Consider the following 19,153-nt stretch of genomic DNA (forward strand, 5'->3'; position numbering starts at 1 on the left):
CTTTTTTCACCCAGCCCCCGAGTACCCTCCCCTTTGACAACTTCTCTCCTATGTGTTTATGATTCTGTTTCTATTCTGTTGTTACATTATTTTGTTCATTAGAATCCGCATGTAAGTGGATTCAAGTGAAATCAATCCTGTGGTATTTGTCTTGCTCTGACCAGCTTATTTCACTTAGCCTAATACTCTCGAGGTCCATCCATGCTGTTGCAAAAAGTAAAATTTCTCCTACTGCTGAGTAGTATTCCATCGTGTAAATGTACCGCGGCTTTTTTATCCACTCACCTGTTGAGGGGCACTTGGGCTGTTTAAACATCAGTGCCGGCATCTGAGTGCCTAATAGTGCCAAGCTCCCGTTGTACCTGAATACTCACTGAAGTGAGCAGAGCAGCTGGCTGCCGGGTTAGAGGTGGGGTGTTCTGGGTCAAGCAGCTGGAAAGACTAACAAGGAAGAGGGTAGGTAACACCTTATGTATTCTGAAATGATTTCAAACTTATCAACAAGTTATAAGAATAATACCAATAACTCCTATATGTACTTTACCCAAATTCACCATTTTTAATATTTTGCCACACATTTTACCTCTTTCTACACATATCCACATGCACGTGTGCTTATTTTTCTGAGCTGCGAGAGTAGGAATCCTATGTCATGCCTTTTTAATGCATTTATATCATAGTGTACATTTCCTAAGAATAGGGGTATTCTTAACCACAGTGGAGTTATGGAATCCAGGAAATTTAGCATTGAAACAGTGCTGTTACCTCTTCTGCCTCCTTACTCAAATGTGGTCAGTTATCCCAGGAATGTTCTTTGATAGCACGTTCCCCTTTCAGTATAGGATCTGGTTCACCGGTGGCAAACACAAGGCCCTTGGGCCGAATCCGGCCCTCCACCTTGTTTTATCCGGCCCAGCACCTTGTTTTTACCCGGTGGCAGCGCCGAGCTCCTTGGCCCTAGTTAAAAAGTAGTTACATTTACACAGTCCTAAAATTACAGTGAGCCCTTGAAGGTAACCTAGAGGCTGATGTGGCCCCCAGTGAAAATGAGTTCGACACCCCTGAGTTCTAGTCCATCAGGTACTGTATATAATTGTCATGCTCGTTCAGTCCCCTTTAATTGGTAACAGTTCCTCAGCCTTTCTTTTGCTTTAATGAAATTGATACATAGGCCAAATTTTGAAAATAGGATGTTCCTTATTCGGGGTCATCTGATGTTTTCTCGTGATCATGCTCAGATTGTCCGTCCCTGGCTGGTGTACAACAAGAATGACGGTGTGTCTTTTTCAGGGTGTTTCACCCCCACGTAACACAAAACCCATCTGACTCATTGGTGGTTAATTTTGGTCACCTAGTTAAGGTGCTGCTTTAGTTCCCCTACTACATTGTTACTATTTTTACCCTGAGAACCAAATAGCTTTGTTTTCAAACATTTCCAGTCTTAAAAGCAAAACTCAACATTAATAAGAATCCGGAAGTATAGTCCTTTCAAGTGTCAAAACGTCCTGGTGATAAGTCATACAATTATGGAATTTTATAGTGGGTAGGTGCTTTGGAATTGACAAATGTGATTTAAAAAATTGAATAGACTTTTCTTAAAGCAATCTTAGGTTCACAGCAGAATTGAGCTTATAAAGCACAGGATCAGCATATACAAACCACCCCCCCCCCCACACTCACACACACAGCCTCTCCCACTATCAGCATCCCACCAGAGCGGTCCATTTTGTTCCAATCAGTACCCCTACATTGAAACGTCATTGTCACCCAGAGTCCGTAGGTTACCTTAGGGTGCCCTCTCGGTGTTGTGCATTTCCAGATGCGTGTTTCAACAGTCAATTTAGAGTGTGCCTTTCCCGTGCTCAAAATATTCAGGGCTGTTAACTTTTCTAAGAAATACATCTCTCTGTGTCTCGTTTTTAACCACGCCTCTTCCTGCATTCCTTCTCATAATGATTATATCTTTATAGTTTACTTCACTTTAAGGTCAGCTTTCAACACCATATCCGCGGAGAGAGAGAAGCTGAAGCAGCTGCTGGAGCAGGATGTCTCGTCCCCGTCGGCCCAGGTGGTGGGCCTGAAGCGCGCCCTGTCCTCCGTAAGTGCCCCGCCTGTGCACGGACACACCTGACCACGGGGCCTGGCTCATGAATGTCCCGCGCTTTCCACCTCCACGCTTGTGCTGAAAATTCATGAGAAAACCAAACAAATGATCTAAATGGTATTCTATCTAGCCTTTCTTCAGATCTTCTTCAAGACCCAAACTAAGCCCACCCCCAATCCTAGGAGCTAGCATTTCATTGAGCATAAGATACTTCAGGTTTGGTTTCCTCTCTTCGTCTTGATTCTTCTGTTTCTGGAAAGCTTTTGTTGTGTGTTTGTGTGCGTCTGACAGACACTGGTTTGCTAATGCTTACAAAAATCTGACAGTTGGGAGATTTCTGCACCTAAGACTTCACAAGCTTTGATTGACTTTCCAAATAACAGGCCGTAGAGCAAAATTTTAAATTCCCTCTGATCTTCTCTGCTTCACAGCACCGATTCTGACTCCCATTCTTTCAGAGATGTGAAAATTACAGTGGTACCTCGGTGCTCGTCGTTAATTCATTCTGGAACTTGTGATGAGTGCCGAAACCGATGAGCACCAAACAAATTTTTGCCATTAAAAATTTTCTTTCATGGGGTGTTGTCATGCCTCATACAAGTTCTAGCATGTGCGATGAGCCCTGAGCAAGTGCCAAGTGCTGAAACTTTTTCTCATCAAAATGTGGCGAGTACCAGGTTTGAAAAGGTCTGAAGCTGACGAGTACTGGGGTATGATTGTATTTGATTTGATTGTATTTGATTTGATTTGATAGTAGGCAACACTTAGCTCCCCCACCCGCCGTCCCGCCCATGGGCAGAGAGAGATGAGTCTTTGCCCTGAAGGTCATCGTCTGCCTGTGTGACAGCAGGAGAACCCCTGTCCAGCGCCAGATGTTCCCCAGGGAGCTGCTCCGTCTTTCACTCCCTGTCTCTCCTTTTTGTCATCTGCTCCAGCTCATCCGTCAGAACAGTTAGGCTTCCGTGAAGGGCTCCTAGAACCCTTCTTTCTAATGGCTGATGTTGTCTGGCTGCTCCCTTTGTATCTACAAAAAGCTAGAGAACTTTCAAAATCGCATGCTTATTTGCTCCTGCTTTTGTTCCTGCTTCAGATTTCCTGTGGTAAAAGGAGAGTGTGTGTGCCCCTGTGAAATTATCATCTGCAGACATACTAAACTTGCTATTTAGGCTTAGGGAGGGGCCACGAATTCTAGGATCTTGTTTTCAGAAGCCAGCTGAGAGAGCGGGAACGTATCACTCACGTTCCCTGTCACCATGCTACTGAGAAAGCGAGTAAGGTTCCTGGTGCGACGTTCATGGTAAATGCATGGCCAGTAGTACCTAATAAAACACTTCAGGAATAGTCACTCGGTCGAACATTCCACGAATGTTACCTTTGAAAGAAACAAGAAGTAATGTGGACCGACCTCATGTGTAGAGCCTTAATGACGTCTGCCTTGAGGAGCTCTGGGGTCCTCGAGGTCAGAGATAGAAATGCCGCCTTTTGGACTCTAGTGGCCAGCTCACACGGGGCGTTCACTTGGTCTGAGAGAAGCAAGGGGGTGCTTTATTTTTTAAGTTTATTTACTGGTAAAAAAGCATTTATTATTGTTCCCAGGTTGCTTTCAGTGCTTTTAGAAGGTAGCTCCCTCTTATGGGCTCTCCAAGTCCCTTTCACTGTGGTCGTCCTCTCCCCTGCCCTCTCCCCATGGAGCTCTGGCCTCCTCCCTGTGGAGCCTGGCCTCCTCTAGGTAATCTGCTGGGCTGGTGGGGCCATCGATGCGCGTTTGGCCACGGTAGCCCAGGCCAAAGGTGTCATTGCCTTCGCCAAAGGATTCCTTGTCACCCCTGTTCAGGATCATGGAAACTTAAGCTGCATCAGAAGATTCTTTCCTTTTTGTCTTGGACCCCCGATAGAGCCGTCTTGGGGCTATCAGGCTGGGTACGTTGTGCTGTCTGTGCAGTCTTGATATCTTTCTTTTTCTGCCTGTAGCTTGCAAAGGAAAAAGAAGCTCGTAAACTCACACATTTTTGAAGCCATAGTAAGATTCTAGCCACGGGTATGGATTCTAGCCACTTATACTAAGATACCAGCGACACACCGGCCAGAATACAGTGTAGAGATTGTTGCTACTTATAACAATCCCTGTTCTGTGTGTTTAAGAAACTTTTACTCAGGATTTCCTAAATGATTTTCGAGAATTTCCAAATAACCCATTCCATCCACGGCACTAACAAATAAAACCAAAATCCTTGCTTGAGACCCTGGCCGTGGATTAGACAGGGCCACAGGCTTCTGTTTCTCCACAGGGGACCTGTGTGTGGGCCCTGGTGGGTGGGAGGCCCCGAGGCGCCCGGGAGAGCGTGGGGGAGACGGGCGGGGTGGGTCTGTGTGCAGGCAGCGAGGAGCCCATCATGGGAGTGTCTGCGGAACTTGTTCCTTTCCCAAGACAGAGCGCTTGGAGAAGGGTTGGTCAAGAAGCATGACGGCAACATCTTCCTTTGCCGCCAGGCCAGTTCCTTCCCGGGTGGGCGGTTGGGTTAGGAAATCAGCCCAGCCCAGCGGGGGATAAGAGAGGCCAGGGGTGGGCATCCATGTGTCCCCACCTCGCCCCCGCCTCCCGTGGCCAGGGCCCTGGCTCTTAGCCCTGATCCAGGTAAGTGAGTTGTTGTTTTTTTTTAATCAAATATCTTAATCATAATCATAAAGAATGAATACAACAATCAGCACCTATACTGGGGAACAATACAATTAATCCTCCACAAAATTCTACTTTCTAAGATTCAATTCAACTGGTGTGATCATTAAATAACATTAAAATATAGCCAATCATAAGGAGTGAGAGCTGCATCTTTTTCTAAAGGTGAAAGAAGCTTGGAATCATTTGGGAGTGACTTCCACAAAGAGACTACAGTAGCCCTCTGTATCCACAGCTTCCACATCCACGGATTTACCCAACCAAGGATAGAAAATATTATTTTTAAAAAATGTCACATTGCCGCTGAAGTGTACTGTGTAGTTGGGCCTATGAAGGTCGTGGTGATTGTGATGGCTGGGTCTGTACTGAACACATACATTTTTTCTTGTCATTATTCCCTAAACAACACAGTATACCTCAGTGTACCTGTATACTGTTTACACAGCATTTATATGGTATGTAGTATTATAAGTAATCTGGAGATGCTTCAAAGTATATGAGAAGATTTTATAAAAGGGACATGAGCATCCGTGGATTTGGGTATCAGTGGGGCCCTAGAGCCAGGCCCCTGGGGACACTGAGGGACACTGTGGATACAGCCGGGAAACTGCTGGTCAGAAGAAGAGCTGAAGGTGTTTGTGATTTCCTTCCCCGTCAAAAAGAAAGCCTTCCTAACAGCCCCTCCTCCCGTCTCTGGAAATGGGACTAGAGAAGGGCCACTGCTTCCAGAGTTTTCTTTCATTTCCCAGGCATCTCAGAACCCGTGTCCCGTTGGGTGGCACTCCGGGAGAGAAGCCCACCAGGACGTGCCCCCTCGGGGCTCCTGCACGCGGCCCACTGTGGCGCTTTTCTGAAACGCTATTTTTAACGTGTTCCAGGCCCTAGCACAAAACACAGACCTTAAAGAACGCTTATGCAGAATCCATGCCGAGTCTCTGCTGCTCGACCCCCCGGCTGCTGCCAGGTCGGCGGACAGTCTGGCAGAGGTGGGTAAGGCTTCTCCTCCCGTGGCGTCTCCGTGGTCCCCCTGCCCCCCCCAAGAGGGCGGCTCGCACCCACCGCCACACCCACAGCGGCCGGGGTGCCAGGCCCTCCTGACTCTGCTGCTACCTGCATGTTAAAGACTGTTTTCCCCCCAGAACTCTTCTTCCCTTTGTGTTTCTTTCCCCCACTTTTCTCTCAAGTACCCCCCCACCCCATTCCACTAGGTGTGACTGCCGTGGGAACTGCGGAGAGATGAACAGTTTCTCCTCTTACTCCCCAAGAAACCCCGATGTCCCTGACCTTGGCCTCCCAGTTCCCCGCCGGCATCTGTGCTTCCTCTGTGCGGCCCCCTCTCTCTCTTCTTGGCCGTTCCCTTCTTCCTTTCCCATGATTTTTTTTCTTTTCTTTCCTTTTAAAAGCACAGCCTTACCCAATGAGGGAAAAAAGACTCTTACTACAATTGAAGGGTTTTGGCCAGTTAATAGTTCCTTAAAAATGTCTTTTCTTAAGACTTGCGGTGTTCATCTAAAATACTCTTTGAGTGTGTTTGCAGTGAGAAATTTCAGAAAAATACAAATGAATTGCTTGAGAAATGGAAATGGGTAATTAGGGTTAAACCTGTTTTATAGCTATCTCTCGTATTTATATGCCTGCCTCAGATATGCTGAATATTTTATTCACACATTTATTAGACTGAGTGCATTTCAAATAAAAAATAAGGAAGGTAACATACAAGGTTCACGTGTGTACATTTTAAAAGGAATTTCTAATACCTAATCCATCTTTCTCCCTTTCCTGTCCTCAAAGAAAACAAAACCTCACACAATCCCTTCGCTCCTTGGGAATTCTGCAGTGTGACAATGAGGAGGGGATAAAGTGGGTCGGTGCCCAGCGTGCCACGCCCAGGGGCCTTCAGGGCCGTTTGGAGCACAGGCGGCCACGTGATGGCGGGTGGCACCCTCTCTTCTGCTGAGGGCGGTGCCTTCTCTCCACAGAGCCCACAGGCCTCTTACTATGCCTGAGACCAAGCTTTGGTCGCCTGTGAACTACCTCTACACTTTTGCTCCCCCCAAGAGATCTTCTCAGTCATTCTGGCCCAGACTGAGACGGAATCTCCCGCAGCCTCGAGCACCCCTGCATCACCTGGGGTGGCCTTCGCTGTCGGCCTGCGCCAGGAAAACACGGGATCGAGGAGGCTCAGAAATCGAGGGGAGGGAGACCGGTGGTTCAGTCAGTTAGGTGGGCACAGCACAAAGGCAATTTGGAGAGCAGTTTGCATCTCCCATTGCACATGAAAATGAATAGCCAGTGAATTAGAGTTAAATATAAAAATCCAAATGGAAAAATATTGATTTAAATATTTATCAAAGGGCTTAGAGTAGGGAGGACTTCCTAAGTGTGAAAGCAATAGGAACAATTACAAAAGAAATGTTGACAGGATTTGGCTATCGTTGTTCCTAGGGGGGAAAAATGGTGTGTGTGAAAAAATAATGTAGGTGATAGAGTAGGAAAAATGTTTTCAATGAAAAATGAGAAACTTAGCTAATGCTAAGGAGGTGGTAATGTATTTCATGCTTAAATCATTAATAAATAATAGCAAGCAACTTAAGACCTCAACAAGTAAATGGGGAAAGAGAAACAATTCATCAAAACCCCTAAATACAGATAATTTTTTAGAACGTTTTATATAGTAATACTTATAAATTCATAGGAAGTTGTAAAGAAATGCAGAGGGAGGGCTCAGGTACCCTGACCTAGCCTCCTCCAAAATTAACATCTCGACATGTAGTTTTTTAAAAGGAAAAAAGTTCGACCTAGATCTTAAGAGATAAATGTCAATTAAAATAATTAGATTAGCACAGAATATGTCTAAAGTATTTGGTGCCCTTATAGGTATAGAGAAAATAGGGGTTCTTTTACTTGTTAATGTAATTAGGTCATGTGTATTTTGCCTTAAACATCTTAAATAATGCTTCTGAGAACTGATTTTAAGGAATAATGAAATGTAATCAAAGACACATTTGCAAACACGTTCACCATCTTTACAAATTTGGAAACGCCCTCAATTTCCAATGAAGGAATTGGTTCTCTGTGGCACACAATTAATGTAAAATGATGTCTATCAACTGAAGCTTATTGTCTCCAAGAACTCTTAACAGCCTGGGGAAAAGATCACAATATAATGTTAAGTGAATATGGCAGACTACCCAAGACTTTGTACAGTGCAATCCTAGTTTTTCTTTTTTTTTTTTTTTTTTTTTTTTTTTTTTAAATATTTTATTTATTTATTTATTTTTAGAGAGGGAAGGGGGGGGGGAGAGAGAGAGAGAGAGAGAGAGAGAGAGAGACAGAGAGTCATCAATGTGCGGTTGCTGGGGGTTCTGGCCTGCAACCCAGGAATGTACCCTGGCTGGGAATCGAACCTGGGACACTTTGGTTCCCAGCCCGCGCTCAATCCACTGAGCTACGCCAGCCAGGGCGCAATCCTAGTTTTTCAAACTTCAAAAAAATCCCTATACAAATATTTTAATACAAAAATATACCAATAGATCAATAGGAGCCACATCTGGGTGATGAAACTGGATGGGATGCTTATTTGCTTTTTGTATGTCCTCTTTTGAACACATGTTACTTTTATCTTCAGAAGAAATGTTAATTTTGAAAAGAATGATTATGCTGCAGTGTTGTTTGGGGGAAGTTTATAAATTAGGTAGATATTTCAAAGGCAGTTATTTCAAAGCAAAACTACGTATATGAAAAGGATTGTAGAGAAACGTATCAAAACAGACCCCGTGGCGGCTTTAATGTGCGGGGACTGCTTGTTCCCTCCCCCCCTTCTCTCCGTGTACTTACCCTTTCGTAGTGTAAAAAGTAGATAAACAACTGCTCCTGCCTTGCAGACTTCAGGGGATGTTATTTAATTGAACTGACTAGATTAATATTTTTTTTACTGTTCAAGTACAGTTGTGTCCAGATTAATATTTTAACACACGAGGTCCTGTGTTGTACAAGACCCTGTGAGATCAGTAGGCATTTATAGGAAGCAGCCAAGAAATCCTTCTGACGCATCAGTCTGGGTGAAAGGCAGAGAGAGCGTGAGTGGCTGGTGATAAATTAATGAGTAGAACGGGTAAATAAATCATGAGAGTCTTATGTAGCAGTGGCTCACCAGAGACAGGACAACCCCGCTGCTTCGGCAAGTGCTCGGGGAGCTCTGTTACTCACCCCGGCGTCACCCCTTGTGCGGGGGAGGCCTTGGGTTTGCAGGTGGCAGCGGGGGTGCGTCATTTACAGGTCCTACAGTGATCCTTTCCTCGGGTAGAGGAGAAGCCTGCTTTTCAGGAAGCTGTATACAAAGCTCTGGCTGCTGTGGCTCAGTGCATTGAGCGCCTGTCTGCGAACCAAAGGGTCACTGGTTTGATTCCCAGGCAGGACACATGCCTGGGTTGCGGGCCAGGTCAGGTCCCTAGTAGGGGGCACGTGAGGGGCCAACCACACACTGATGTTTCTCTTCCTCTTTCTCTCCTGTCCCCTCTGTCTAAAATAAATAAATAAAATTGTTAAAAAAAAAAAAGGAAAGCTGGGGTAGATATTAAAATGGGTAGGATCTTTCAGTGAATACCTTGGGCCAGCTGTCATAGGAAGAATCCAGGAGGAAAGGAGACACACTGAAATGCGTCCCTGGAGTAAACATTTCATAAAGAGACCACTTGCCCTTTATTAATTATGAAACCCTGCTGTGGCCCTCCTGTTTTAGCATCCCCATCACGGGTAGAATTTGTTTATGAGGCTGGGAAGCGTGTTCTGAACTTGTAAAACTTCTGGGAAAGACGTAGAAACGGCTCCTTTGGCAGCCCAGTGAGAAACGGGAACTATTGGGAAGTCCAGGGCAACCATCTTCTCCATTTGGGAGGAATCGAACCCTCCTGTCCTGAGTCTGTGCTCATTCCTCAAGGTCAAGTCAGGTGTCACCTCTTCTGGGAAGCCCTCTCCACACCAGGAGTCCCCTGACAGACTCAATCTCACCTTCCTCTTCACTTCTAGAATCCTTATGCTCCACGGTCTTGGTCTTGTGTACTGGATGTGTCCTCTGCCAAGCTCATTCAGGCCAGAAACCTGGTTTGCCCATCATCGTGTCCCTCCATGGCCGGCGCAAAGCAGTTGCTCAATTTGTTGAGGCAAATAGAATTTTCACTTACAACTTGAATAGAAAGCATATTCTCTAGTGCACAGCTGGCAAACACAAGGCCCGAGGGCCAAATCTAGCCCTCTACCTTGTTTTATCTGGCCCGGCACCTTGTTTCTACCCGGCAGCAGCACCGAGCTGTTGCTTTAACTGTTAAGAAGTAGTTACATTTATACAGTCCTAAAATTACATTCGGCCCTTTGCAGGCAACCATGAGGCTGATGTGGCCCCCCGTGACAATGGGTTTGGCACCCCTGCCCTAGTGGGAAAGTTTAGAGCCTAGACGCAGTGAAGAAGGGGGTGGAGAGCCAGGCCAGATGAGAAAATCGAGATATTCTATTGTGCTATTTGTGCGTAGCGGCTTCTGAAGGGGACTGGGAATTTCCTTCCCTCGAAGAGTCATTGTGGTTGGGGAGAGACAGAAAAGAGTTTATCTCCTTCATCCATGAATAATGAATGATCTGCCACCAGGGGCACTTCTGGACCAAAACACACTGTTCATTTGCCAACGGATGGCTCAAAAGCAGCATATTGGCTCAGGGAGCACGTGCGGCCGAAGAAAGCTACATTGCTCTGAACCAGCCATGCAAACACATGCGTTCAGTACAATTCAGAGGAAATTTCAAACATCCTGCAGTGGCAGAAAATAAGAGGATGTGATTCAGAAAGCGTTGGGATTTTTTTCTCTTAAGTGGGACAAAGACTGACTTGGACAGTCTTTTTCTGCTTCGAGTTTGCTCACGTGCCTGAGCAGCCAGCGATGTGCCTGTACGTGAGGTGCCCGTTTGGAGGAGACCTTCATTTTTCATTTTATTTTGTGTGAGGCTTGTTTCTCCTCCACTCTGGAGCTAACTCTGCTTCGAGCTGCTTGTTCGCATGGGCCTGTGACCTTGCCTATCATGCTACAGAATCCGTTGTTTATTTTGCTGCTCTTGAGACTGTTTCTAAATATATGTATTTTTGTTTTTGTGTTCAATAGGAAAACTCCACAGATGACAACCGACCTCTGGTCCATCAGCTTTCCAATGAGAGTCGACTCTCCATCACTGACTCCCTTTCAGAGTTTTTTGATGCACAGGAAGTTCTGTTATCTCCAAGCTCTTCAGAAAATGAGGTTTGAGTGCTGCTTCCAGTTAGGGGCCCCAGAATCTCTCTGGTTGCTTTACCCATTCTCTGATGCCCATATTTAGAAACACTAAACTCCATTGCTGCTTTCTACCATTATATTCTGAGGATCTTCTTATAACTCATACCCCCCCAAAACACAAAAGGATACAAGATCTTAGAGAAAAAAGTTTGTAAAAGTAGGTGTTGGGCACTTCCTTATTTCTGTTACCTGATTCGTTATCCCTCTTTTCAATTACATGCTAATCATTTTGACTCTTAGCTATTTGATAATATACTACTTCTACTACAGGGCCAGAAATTAGCGTCTTGTATTTTTTTATCATTGAATTTGACCTATATATTAATTTACAGCACACTATTATTGTTATTACACTGTTGTAATGTGGTTATTATAATAATTTATAATATATAACAATATTGTTTTAAGTTAATAAAAACATACTTTCCTGAATAGGTGGTATCATAATTGGCATTGCTGTGTATGAGTGTGTATTGGTAATTTTACCCCTTCAGTATAGATGCACTAATTTTGTTTATTAATTTCTATAGAAGATTCTTTTTGCACAAAGAGTTCAAAGACAAATTGTAACTCATTCTACCCAAGCACTAAAAAATTCTGAAAATGTAGCCTGAATTAATAAGAATTTTAGCAACACCTAATATGTTGAGTTTCCCTGTTTTCCTTGTGAGAACAAGTCAAGAAAGTTCAAGGATTTCAATAACAGGTGTTCACTGTGAACACCTCCTGTGCAGACAGGTGTGTGGGCCTGAATAAAAAGAGCATCCAAAATTAGGTCTCTAGGTTTGCAATATGGGGTTCAAGCTGTTTGACGATTAGTAAATGGGTTATGGAAATCTGGCTTATTTACTCTCACTCTAAGGCTTATTATTTCTTCTTTCTCATAGGTTTCTGAGGATGATTCGTATGTCAGCGACATAAGTGATAACCTTTCTGTGGACAATCTCAGTAATGATTTAGATAGTGAGAGACAAACTGTGGGTAAGATTTAAATTATTTGATCTCTAAAAGCTTGGATCTTTTCGGATTACTAATAAACACATGCCAATTCTATAAACTCAAAGATTAATGCAACAGATATCTCTTATATGGTCATTCTTTCTGCAAACGTATTAGAGTATAACTTTTTGTCTTGAGTTTCTAGTGGTTTTTATAATTTAGGAATTCTATAGGGCTTATATAGTAAACGTTCTCTTGTGAGTAGTAACTTAGATTCAAATTCTTTAAGATAACACATATAAAAGTAATAAACTTACATCTCCAAGAAGTGGGGGCCCTCAAGTTACCCTAAGATATTCATTTATTACTGGTTCATCCCAGAAGTAGAAATGATGCCCAGGAAATGTTGTTTGAACCACGGGGGGTACCTAGAGTACCTGGCTGTTCCCAAACAGCTCTGATTTAGCAGTTCCGTGAACAGACTGAAGTCTGTTTAGCAAGGTGCCCTCACGAGGGATCTGTCCATTGGACAGTTCTCTGCAAGAGTACTGTAGCATCAGATACTCCCAGTCTTGGCACGCTGTGTGCCTTGGACATCTTGGTTTGTGTGAGCCATGCATTGGATCCCAAGAGCACCACCTGTTTTCTCATCTACAGGGAGGACGGGGACTGGGTCAGGTCCTTCTTGATATTTCAGTGCTTCCCGGCTCAGCAAGCATGTGTGAAATATGAGGATTTTGAGCTGTTATCTGAATGCCCATGAGCCTACTCTCTGGGGAGCACAAGAAAGGCAGGTCATTTGACCACCCTCTGGAAGAACATCCTTTTAGCATCCACCTGCTGGAAGTCAGACGCTCATTAGGCTCTATCTTGCTTGAAATGTTTCTGGAAAGATGAATGTTTTGGTGGGAAAGTCTAAGAATCAATCAGTGGTTCAAAGCAGAAGACTGACACTATTAGGAGCTACTTGCTTTCTAGAAAAACAAGGTGAATTCAAAGAAATATAAAGAAACATCACTTAGTCCCTTGCCATATAGTACACCGTGGATGACGAAGACCAACAACTGAACAAGTCCTCTTTGAGACCTTAGGAAGGGGGCCAAGGGTTCAGAGGTCAGAGTTGAGAACAGGGGACTTGCCCTCAAACCTAAAACCACAGCTGTGCTGAGTTGACACCAGCTAGAAACAACATGTCAGAGGTTAAGGTTGGTTTTCTCTACCGCATCCACAGCCATTTCACTAGAATGCTGACCAACACTGCCTCGAACAAACAACGGGCTTAACCCAGCTTTCTGCTTTGCAGTATTTGGAAACAAAAATAAACGCCCTCCAGTTGCTGAGGAAGATTAGATTTCTAAACGTCAGTGCTCTACTAAAATGATTGGATGTAGAAATAACTTTTGCAGGGGAGAACAATGGGGGGTGCAGAATGGGGGCAACTGTAATTGAAGAACAATAAAGAAATAACTTTTGACAATCTCTGACACAGGTTTGCCTACAAAAGGAAATAGGATGGGATCAAGGCCTTGATAAATTATTACCCTAGAATTTCTCTGAGCTCATTTTAAATGCTAGGCATTTAGAGTGCTTCCTGTTGATGTCTTTCCCCCCAAATCACACAGGAGCTGCACCATATGGGTGCTATGGGGGGGTTAAGTCATTAGGAATACATATTCAGGGGTAAGATTTCCTTGCTTAACTCCAGCTCTGCCTCTCACTGGTTATGTGTTCTAGGGCAAGGACTTAACTGTTCTGTACATAAGTTTCTTTATTCATAAAGTGGGAATAATAGTACTGTTTACCTCAAGAGGTTGTTATAAAGAATAAGTGAGATAGCCCTGGCTGGTGTGGCTCAGTGGATTGAGTGCTGGCCTGTGAACCAAAGGGTCGCCAGTTCGATTCCCAGTCAGGGCACATGCCTGGGTTGTGGGCAGTGTTCCCAGCAAGGGGCACATAAGAGGCACCTACACATCGATGTTTCTCCTCCTCTCTTCCACCTTCCCTTCCCCTCTCTCTAAAATAAAATAAAATAAAATAAAAAATAAGTAAAACTATTTTTTAAAAAAGAATAAGTGAGCTAATGTATATAATACTTGGGAGACTTGCTGCTGAGGGTAAAGGCTCGATACGTATTAGCCCTTAGTAGTAGTCGTAGAGTGTTCTTTCAAATTTAGATTAGTTTCATCTAAGAAAATATTTTGAAATTACATGGAAAACTGTTTTTAAAAACTCTAATCATCTGCAGCCATTTACTTGTGTCAATCAGATTTTTACCCATGTTGAGCAATGAAAACAAATTCAACAATCAACTGGATGCTTAGATAAACATAGGACTGCAAAATAGGACCCCAGTTTCATTCATACCTTTCTGTTCATCACAGCAGCTTCTTTATTCAGGGTGATTGGCTCTATAAAGAATAACTGTTAAATATTTCTTTTTAACAAATAGATATATTCAAATATGATCAGCTCACCACTTTCTCCTAAGTTGGTGTGAGGCAAAAGATTTCATTTGAAAATAGGGTCCGTTGGGATGGGGAAAGAATGCCAGAGCAGGAGGCAACGGGAGCTGTCACGAGGGAAGAGACTGACAGAGGCATGAAAGGCGACATGCAAATGCTTCATTCATCAGGAAACCACTGGACCAAACTGAAAGCAAATGTCAAATGGGGATTAAATTGTCAAACAAATACAAAAACAAAGGATTATGTCTCAATGTATAAATAGGAAAGCAGACGATTCCGAAACGAAGACATGTTCTTAAAAGCATCCCAAACCACACTAGGACATTTCTAAACGGAATTTAAAAGCAAGAAGATAACACTGTCCACCTTAGAATTTGCCAAAAATTAAAAGCACACGATGACAGCCCTGAGGAGCTCTCGGGGTCGGGGGGACAGTCACACAAGCTGCTGATACACGGGAAACTGATACAGCCTTTTTGGGGAGCCCTCTGGTCGTACAACTCAAAAGTCTAACAATGTTCATAGTTTTTGGCATAGTAATCCCATTTCTGTGTTTCCTATGAAAATAATCAGATGATCAAATATCTGGGAATATGAACACTCACTACGTTGTTGCATCATAGCAAAACATTGCGATATATCCAAGAGCAGCAGGAGACAAGTGATTCATTCAATTATGGCGCTGTAGCGTGGCATTTTATTTACGGTTATTTACAAAGGATGTTTTGGAAGAATTTTGACTAGCACGGACAAATACTTATGTTAACTGAATAAGCAGGGCAGAAATCTAGCCATGTAATATGAGTTATATCCATGGAGAAAATAATAAGTGAAAATGCTCCAAAATATAAATCACTGCTATTTCTGGGTAGTGGGATGATGGAAGACTTTCATTTTCTTCATAATTATCCTGTAATAAACACAATTGTTTGTATCAGAATTTAAAGCGATTTTTAAAAAAAGATTTTAAAAGTTTTGAGGTTTTTTTTTTTGGAATTTGAAGTGCTCTTTTTTTTAACCATTTTTTAAAAGATTTTATTTATTTATTTTTAGAAAGGGAAGGGAGGGAGGGAGAGAAAGAGAGAGAGAGAGAGAGAGAAACATCAATGTGCGGTTGCTGGGGGCCGTGGCCTGCAACCCAGGTATGTACCCTGACTGGGAATCGAACCTGTGACACTTTGGTTCGCAGCCAGCACTCAATCCACCGAGCTACGCCAGCCAGGGCTGAAGTGCTCTTTAAAAAGAGTTTAAAAGTGAAAAGGGTAACCTGCTCTGGACATAGAAACCCAGTTTCCAGTTTCAGTGTAAGTGTGTGTAGAGCACGAGGAACTAGCTTTTGAATAGGAGCTTGAAGGCCTCTCTGTGAATGCGGTCCATGAGTTTTAGTGCATGTAATTTTGGTACTTAATTTAGTTGTGCAGGATTCTTTTCATCTTATGACTCTCCACCATATTCTGAATCACTGATTAATAGTAAAACTGAGTATTTTTTTAGGTAAGGTTTCCTTTATGGGTTTCTTAAAAATAATGAAATAAAGTGAAGGGACTTATAAGACAACGAGGCTTATTTCCCTCTCAGAGCCGGTTCTCGGAAGCGGTGGGGAAGCCAAGTCCAGAAGGCGGACGTGCTTGCCGGCGCCCTGCCCCAACACCAGCAACATCAGCGTGTGGAACATCCTGCGGAATAACATAGGCAAGGACCTGTCCAAGGTGGCCATGCCGGTGGAGCTGAACGAGCCCCTGAACACGCTGCAGAGGCTCTGCGAGGAGCTGGAGTACAGCGAGCTGCTGGACAAGGCCGCTCGGATCCCCGACCCCGTGGAGAGGATGGTGAGGACTCAGCCTGCCCACTGCGCTGTTCCGCCTCTGCGCCTGCGCCACACTCACGGCCTGGCTGAGCCAGCACCGCCAGAGCCAGGGCCCCAGTCCCTTCTGGTGTTCCCTGGGATTGTTCTTTTGATGGTTCATTTCTCAGTGGCATCTGGTTCCCCTCTGCCTGGCTGTTCTCAGTCACCTGTCAGGACTTGCCTGCCATGTGGCGGGGAAGTGGGGGGCGCTTCTCCGTGACACCTGGTGCCTGGGGGTAGTTCTGCGCTGTGGGTTTGTGCGGCTTCTTCCCCGCGGCCTCCAGTGGGGCTGTTCTGACCAGCCTGGCTGGAAAACATCTGTCTCAAGGGCTGTCGGGGTGTTTATTTTTACTATCTGGCTGGACAGATTTAATTTCTCAAGCTGTTTTTTTTTTTCATCCAGGGTAAATTTCCCTGGAGGATGTTTTTGTTTATTTTTGGAATTGCCCAGGCTCCTGGATTTTCAGAAAATAACGCAGAAGAGATTTTCACATAAGAAACATTCTTCTTCTCCCACCCCTTCTGATTCTACAGAGCTGGGGGCGGGGGGTGGTTTGTTGTCTGATTCTGTAGAGCTTTTTTTTTTTTTTAAGCTCATCCTAGGAAAATTCACCTTCTGTTCTCTACTCAGTTAGCATTTCCAGTGAAGGGGCTTCCAAGTGCTGCTCATCCTTCCCCATCTCGTGGGGGATTCCGTGGCGGTGAGACTGCGGAACTCAGCCTTCTCTGCAACTGTGGCTGACTTTGTTCTTCAAGAATTTCTCTTCCCCTTTTTGCTTCCTCACATGCTACCTGCTCACCAGTAAGGTCATTCACTGCGTGGGAGGCTGGGGCCACCGTGGCTTCCCCCAAGAGTTTCTGTCCTGGGCGGTTGCCGATTGGCTAAACTGGAGTTGGCACAGCCCCTTAGCTTCAGGTCCTGAAGTCACCGCCCTCTGCCTGATACAGGACACCATTCTTTTCTAAATTCTAAGCATTCTGCAATTTCAACCTCAATTAAGGCTTCATTACTTAAGTGATTTGAAGATTAAGGGGAGCTCTAGTGGGTGCAGAGAGACATCCCTCAGTCACCCCGTGGTCTCCGGGGACTTCTCCCGTCACGGGATAATCAGAGCAGGGGAGAGAAACAAGCACTGCATGTTTTCAACCTTCTTTGTCGCTCTTGCCCAGAGACTCTCGGCCAAACAAAGGGAAGCACTAGCTTCCAGGGCAAGTGTTAAAAGTCAGCATCTTTAAAGAAAATGATTGGCTTTGAAGATGAAAGTATTCTTAAAGGTGCTTCATGCTGGTGGCAATTTAGAAACCCTCGGGTTGTTCAGCTGATTGATTGATTGGTGTGGTTGACCTTGAGAAGAAGCTTGAGGAGAGGTGGTGCATTCCAGCACAGTGCATCCTGGGAAAGTACTGGGAGCACTGAGGAGGAAGCTTACCCTGGGGTCCAGTTCACTCCTCTGTGGGTGGACTCTCTCTCCTGTTCCAGCCCAAGAGGAGGAGCCTGCATTGTGCCTGCTCCCTCCCTCCCATCTCCCCCAGTGTTATGAATGACACCAGGCTCATTTATACATTTTGGTATATTTTAAACTGTGAAGGCGATTCAGGGTTGGTTCAGCATTCAGCATAGACAGGGCAGCCTTGCTGTGTAACAGGTAACGCACATCTGAGGGAGCAGAGAGAATAGACACCCAGGTTTCCAGAACAAAGCCTGAATTGAACACAATGAATTGGTTTTTTGTAAACAGTCCAGCTGCTCTGGGGTGTTCTGTAGTGTGAGCTGGTAAAGTGGATCCTGTTTGCAAAAGGCTGAGGGAAGTTGTGCGACCAGTGAACATTTAGGAAGGGCATTCAGCTTTTTTTTTTCCAAGATAAGAAACCTCATGAAAGTGTTAGGAAGAGGAAACGTGGCAATTGTTACTCAACAGTATAAAGGGAAAGCTGCCATTGTACTTAGGGTTAATTTTTTAGCTGCCCCCATCAACCCCAAAAAACAAAAATAATAATGTGTGTTTTGTTACCCCAAATAAAGATGCTGAGCGCCTCACAGGGAGGGTGTTTATGAATCTTGCATGTCTGCCCAGAGTTTTCCTCTCTTTTCCTTCTTGAGTTTCCCCTTTCTCCTCTCCCCAAAGCAGAACTTTGTAAAAGGCACCATGCTCTGTCCTGGTGGCCTGTTGTCCAGGCTTAGGAAATGACGCTCACAGATTTTCTTTTGTCAAAATGAATTGTGAGATTTCTACAGGATCGGATTGGGAATGGTTCAATTTAGGATGCTTATTCCTGAATTTTGAGGGAGGTTTGGCTTTTTTAAGCGCTCTTCCTCCTCCTCCCCCCTCAAAACCTCAGCACGGTATCAGGATTCTCAGGTATTGTCAGGTTTAGAGGTACTGCCCTCTGCTTAACAGCCCCCAAAATAGTGCATTTCATGGTAAATATCATTATCTGGAAAGCCTCTGCCAGCTTTTTGGCATCGGGACAAATGGGGAGTTTGAAAATGTTTGGTTCATTTGTTTCCGGGGCCACAACAAACATTACTCAAGCCTGCAACTTTAAACCAAAGTTGGTTTGGTTGGCTTTACACCCGGGATGAATCTTTGGCTTTCTGAAACAAACCACGGTCACAGAGAGATAACTACGTTTTTCCCTCCCTCGCCTTAGGTGTACGTGGCCGCCTTCGCCGTGTCGGCCTACGCGTCCAGCTACTTCCGAGCCGGGAGTAAGCCCTTTAACCCGGTTCTCGGAGAAACGTACGAGTGTATTCGAGAGGACAAGGGCTTCCAGTTTTTTTCAGAGCAGGTGGGTGTACACCCT

The 19,153-nt window shown here is 44.5% G+C and overlaps 1 protein-coding gene across 7 annotated transcripts in view; it reads left to right on the forward strand.

Moving 5' to 3' along the window:
• OSBPL3 (oxysterol binding protein like 3) overlaps nucleotides 1-19,153 on the forward strand; it is a 160,311-nt gene that overhangs the window by 115,966 nt on the left and 25,192 nt on the right. For 5 of the 7 annotated variants that reach the window (XM_036010488.1, XM_028526160.2, XM_036010492.1 and 2 more), the window contains 6 exons: nucleotides 1,971-2,098; nucleotides 5,660-5,767; nucleotides 10,931-11,065; nucleotides 11,986-12,079; nucleotides 16,081-16,331; nucleotides 19,001-19,138. In XM_036010488.1, coding sequence (XP_035866381.1) covers nucleotides 1,971-2,098; nucleotides 5,660-5,767; nucleotides 10,931-11,065; nucleotides 11,986-12,079; nucleotides 16,081-16,331; nucleotides 19,001-19,138 — 854 coding nt within the window. The remainder of the gene's footprint in view (nucleotides 1-1,970; nucleotides 2,099-5,659; nucleotides 5,768-10,930; nucleotides 11,066-11,985; nucleotides 12,080-16,080; nucleotides 16,332-19,000; nucleotides 19,139-19,153) is intronic. The other 2 variants (XM_028526161.2, XM_036010493.1) reach the window with 1 other exon arrangement.

This window comes from Phyllostomus discolor, chromosome 10 (genome assembly GCF_004126475.2).
Source record: "Phyllostomus discolor isolate MPI-MPIP mPhyDis1 chromosome 10, mPhyDis1.pri.v3, whole genome shotgun sequence".
NCBI lineage: Eukaryota > Metazoa > Chordata > Mammalia > Chiroptera > Phyllostomidae > Phyllostomus > Phyllostomus discolor.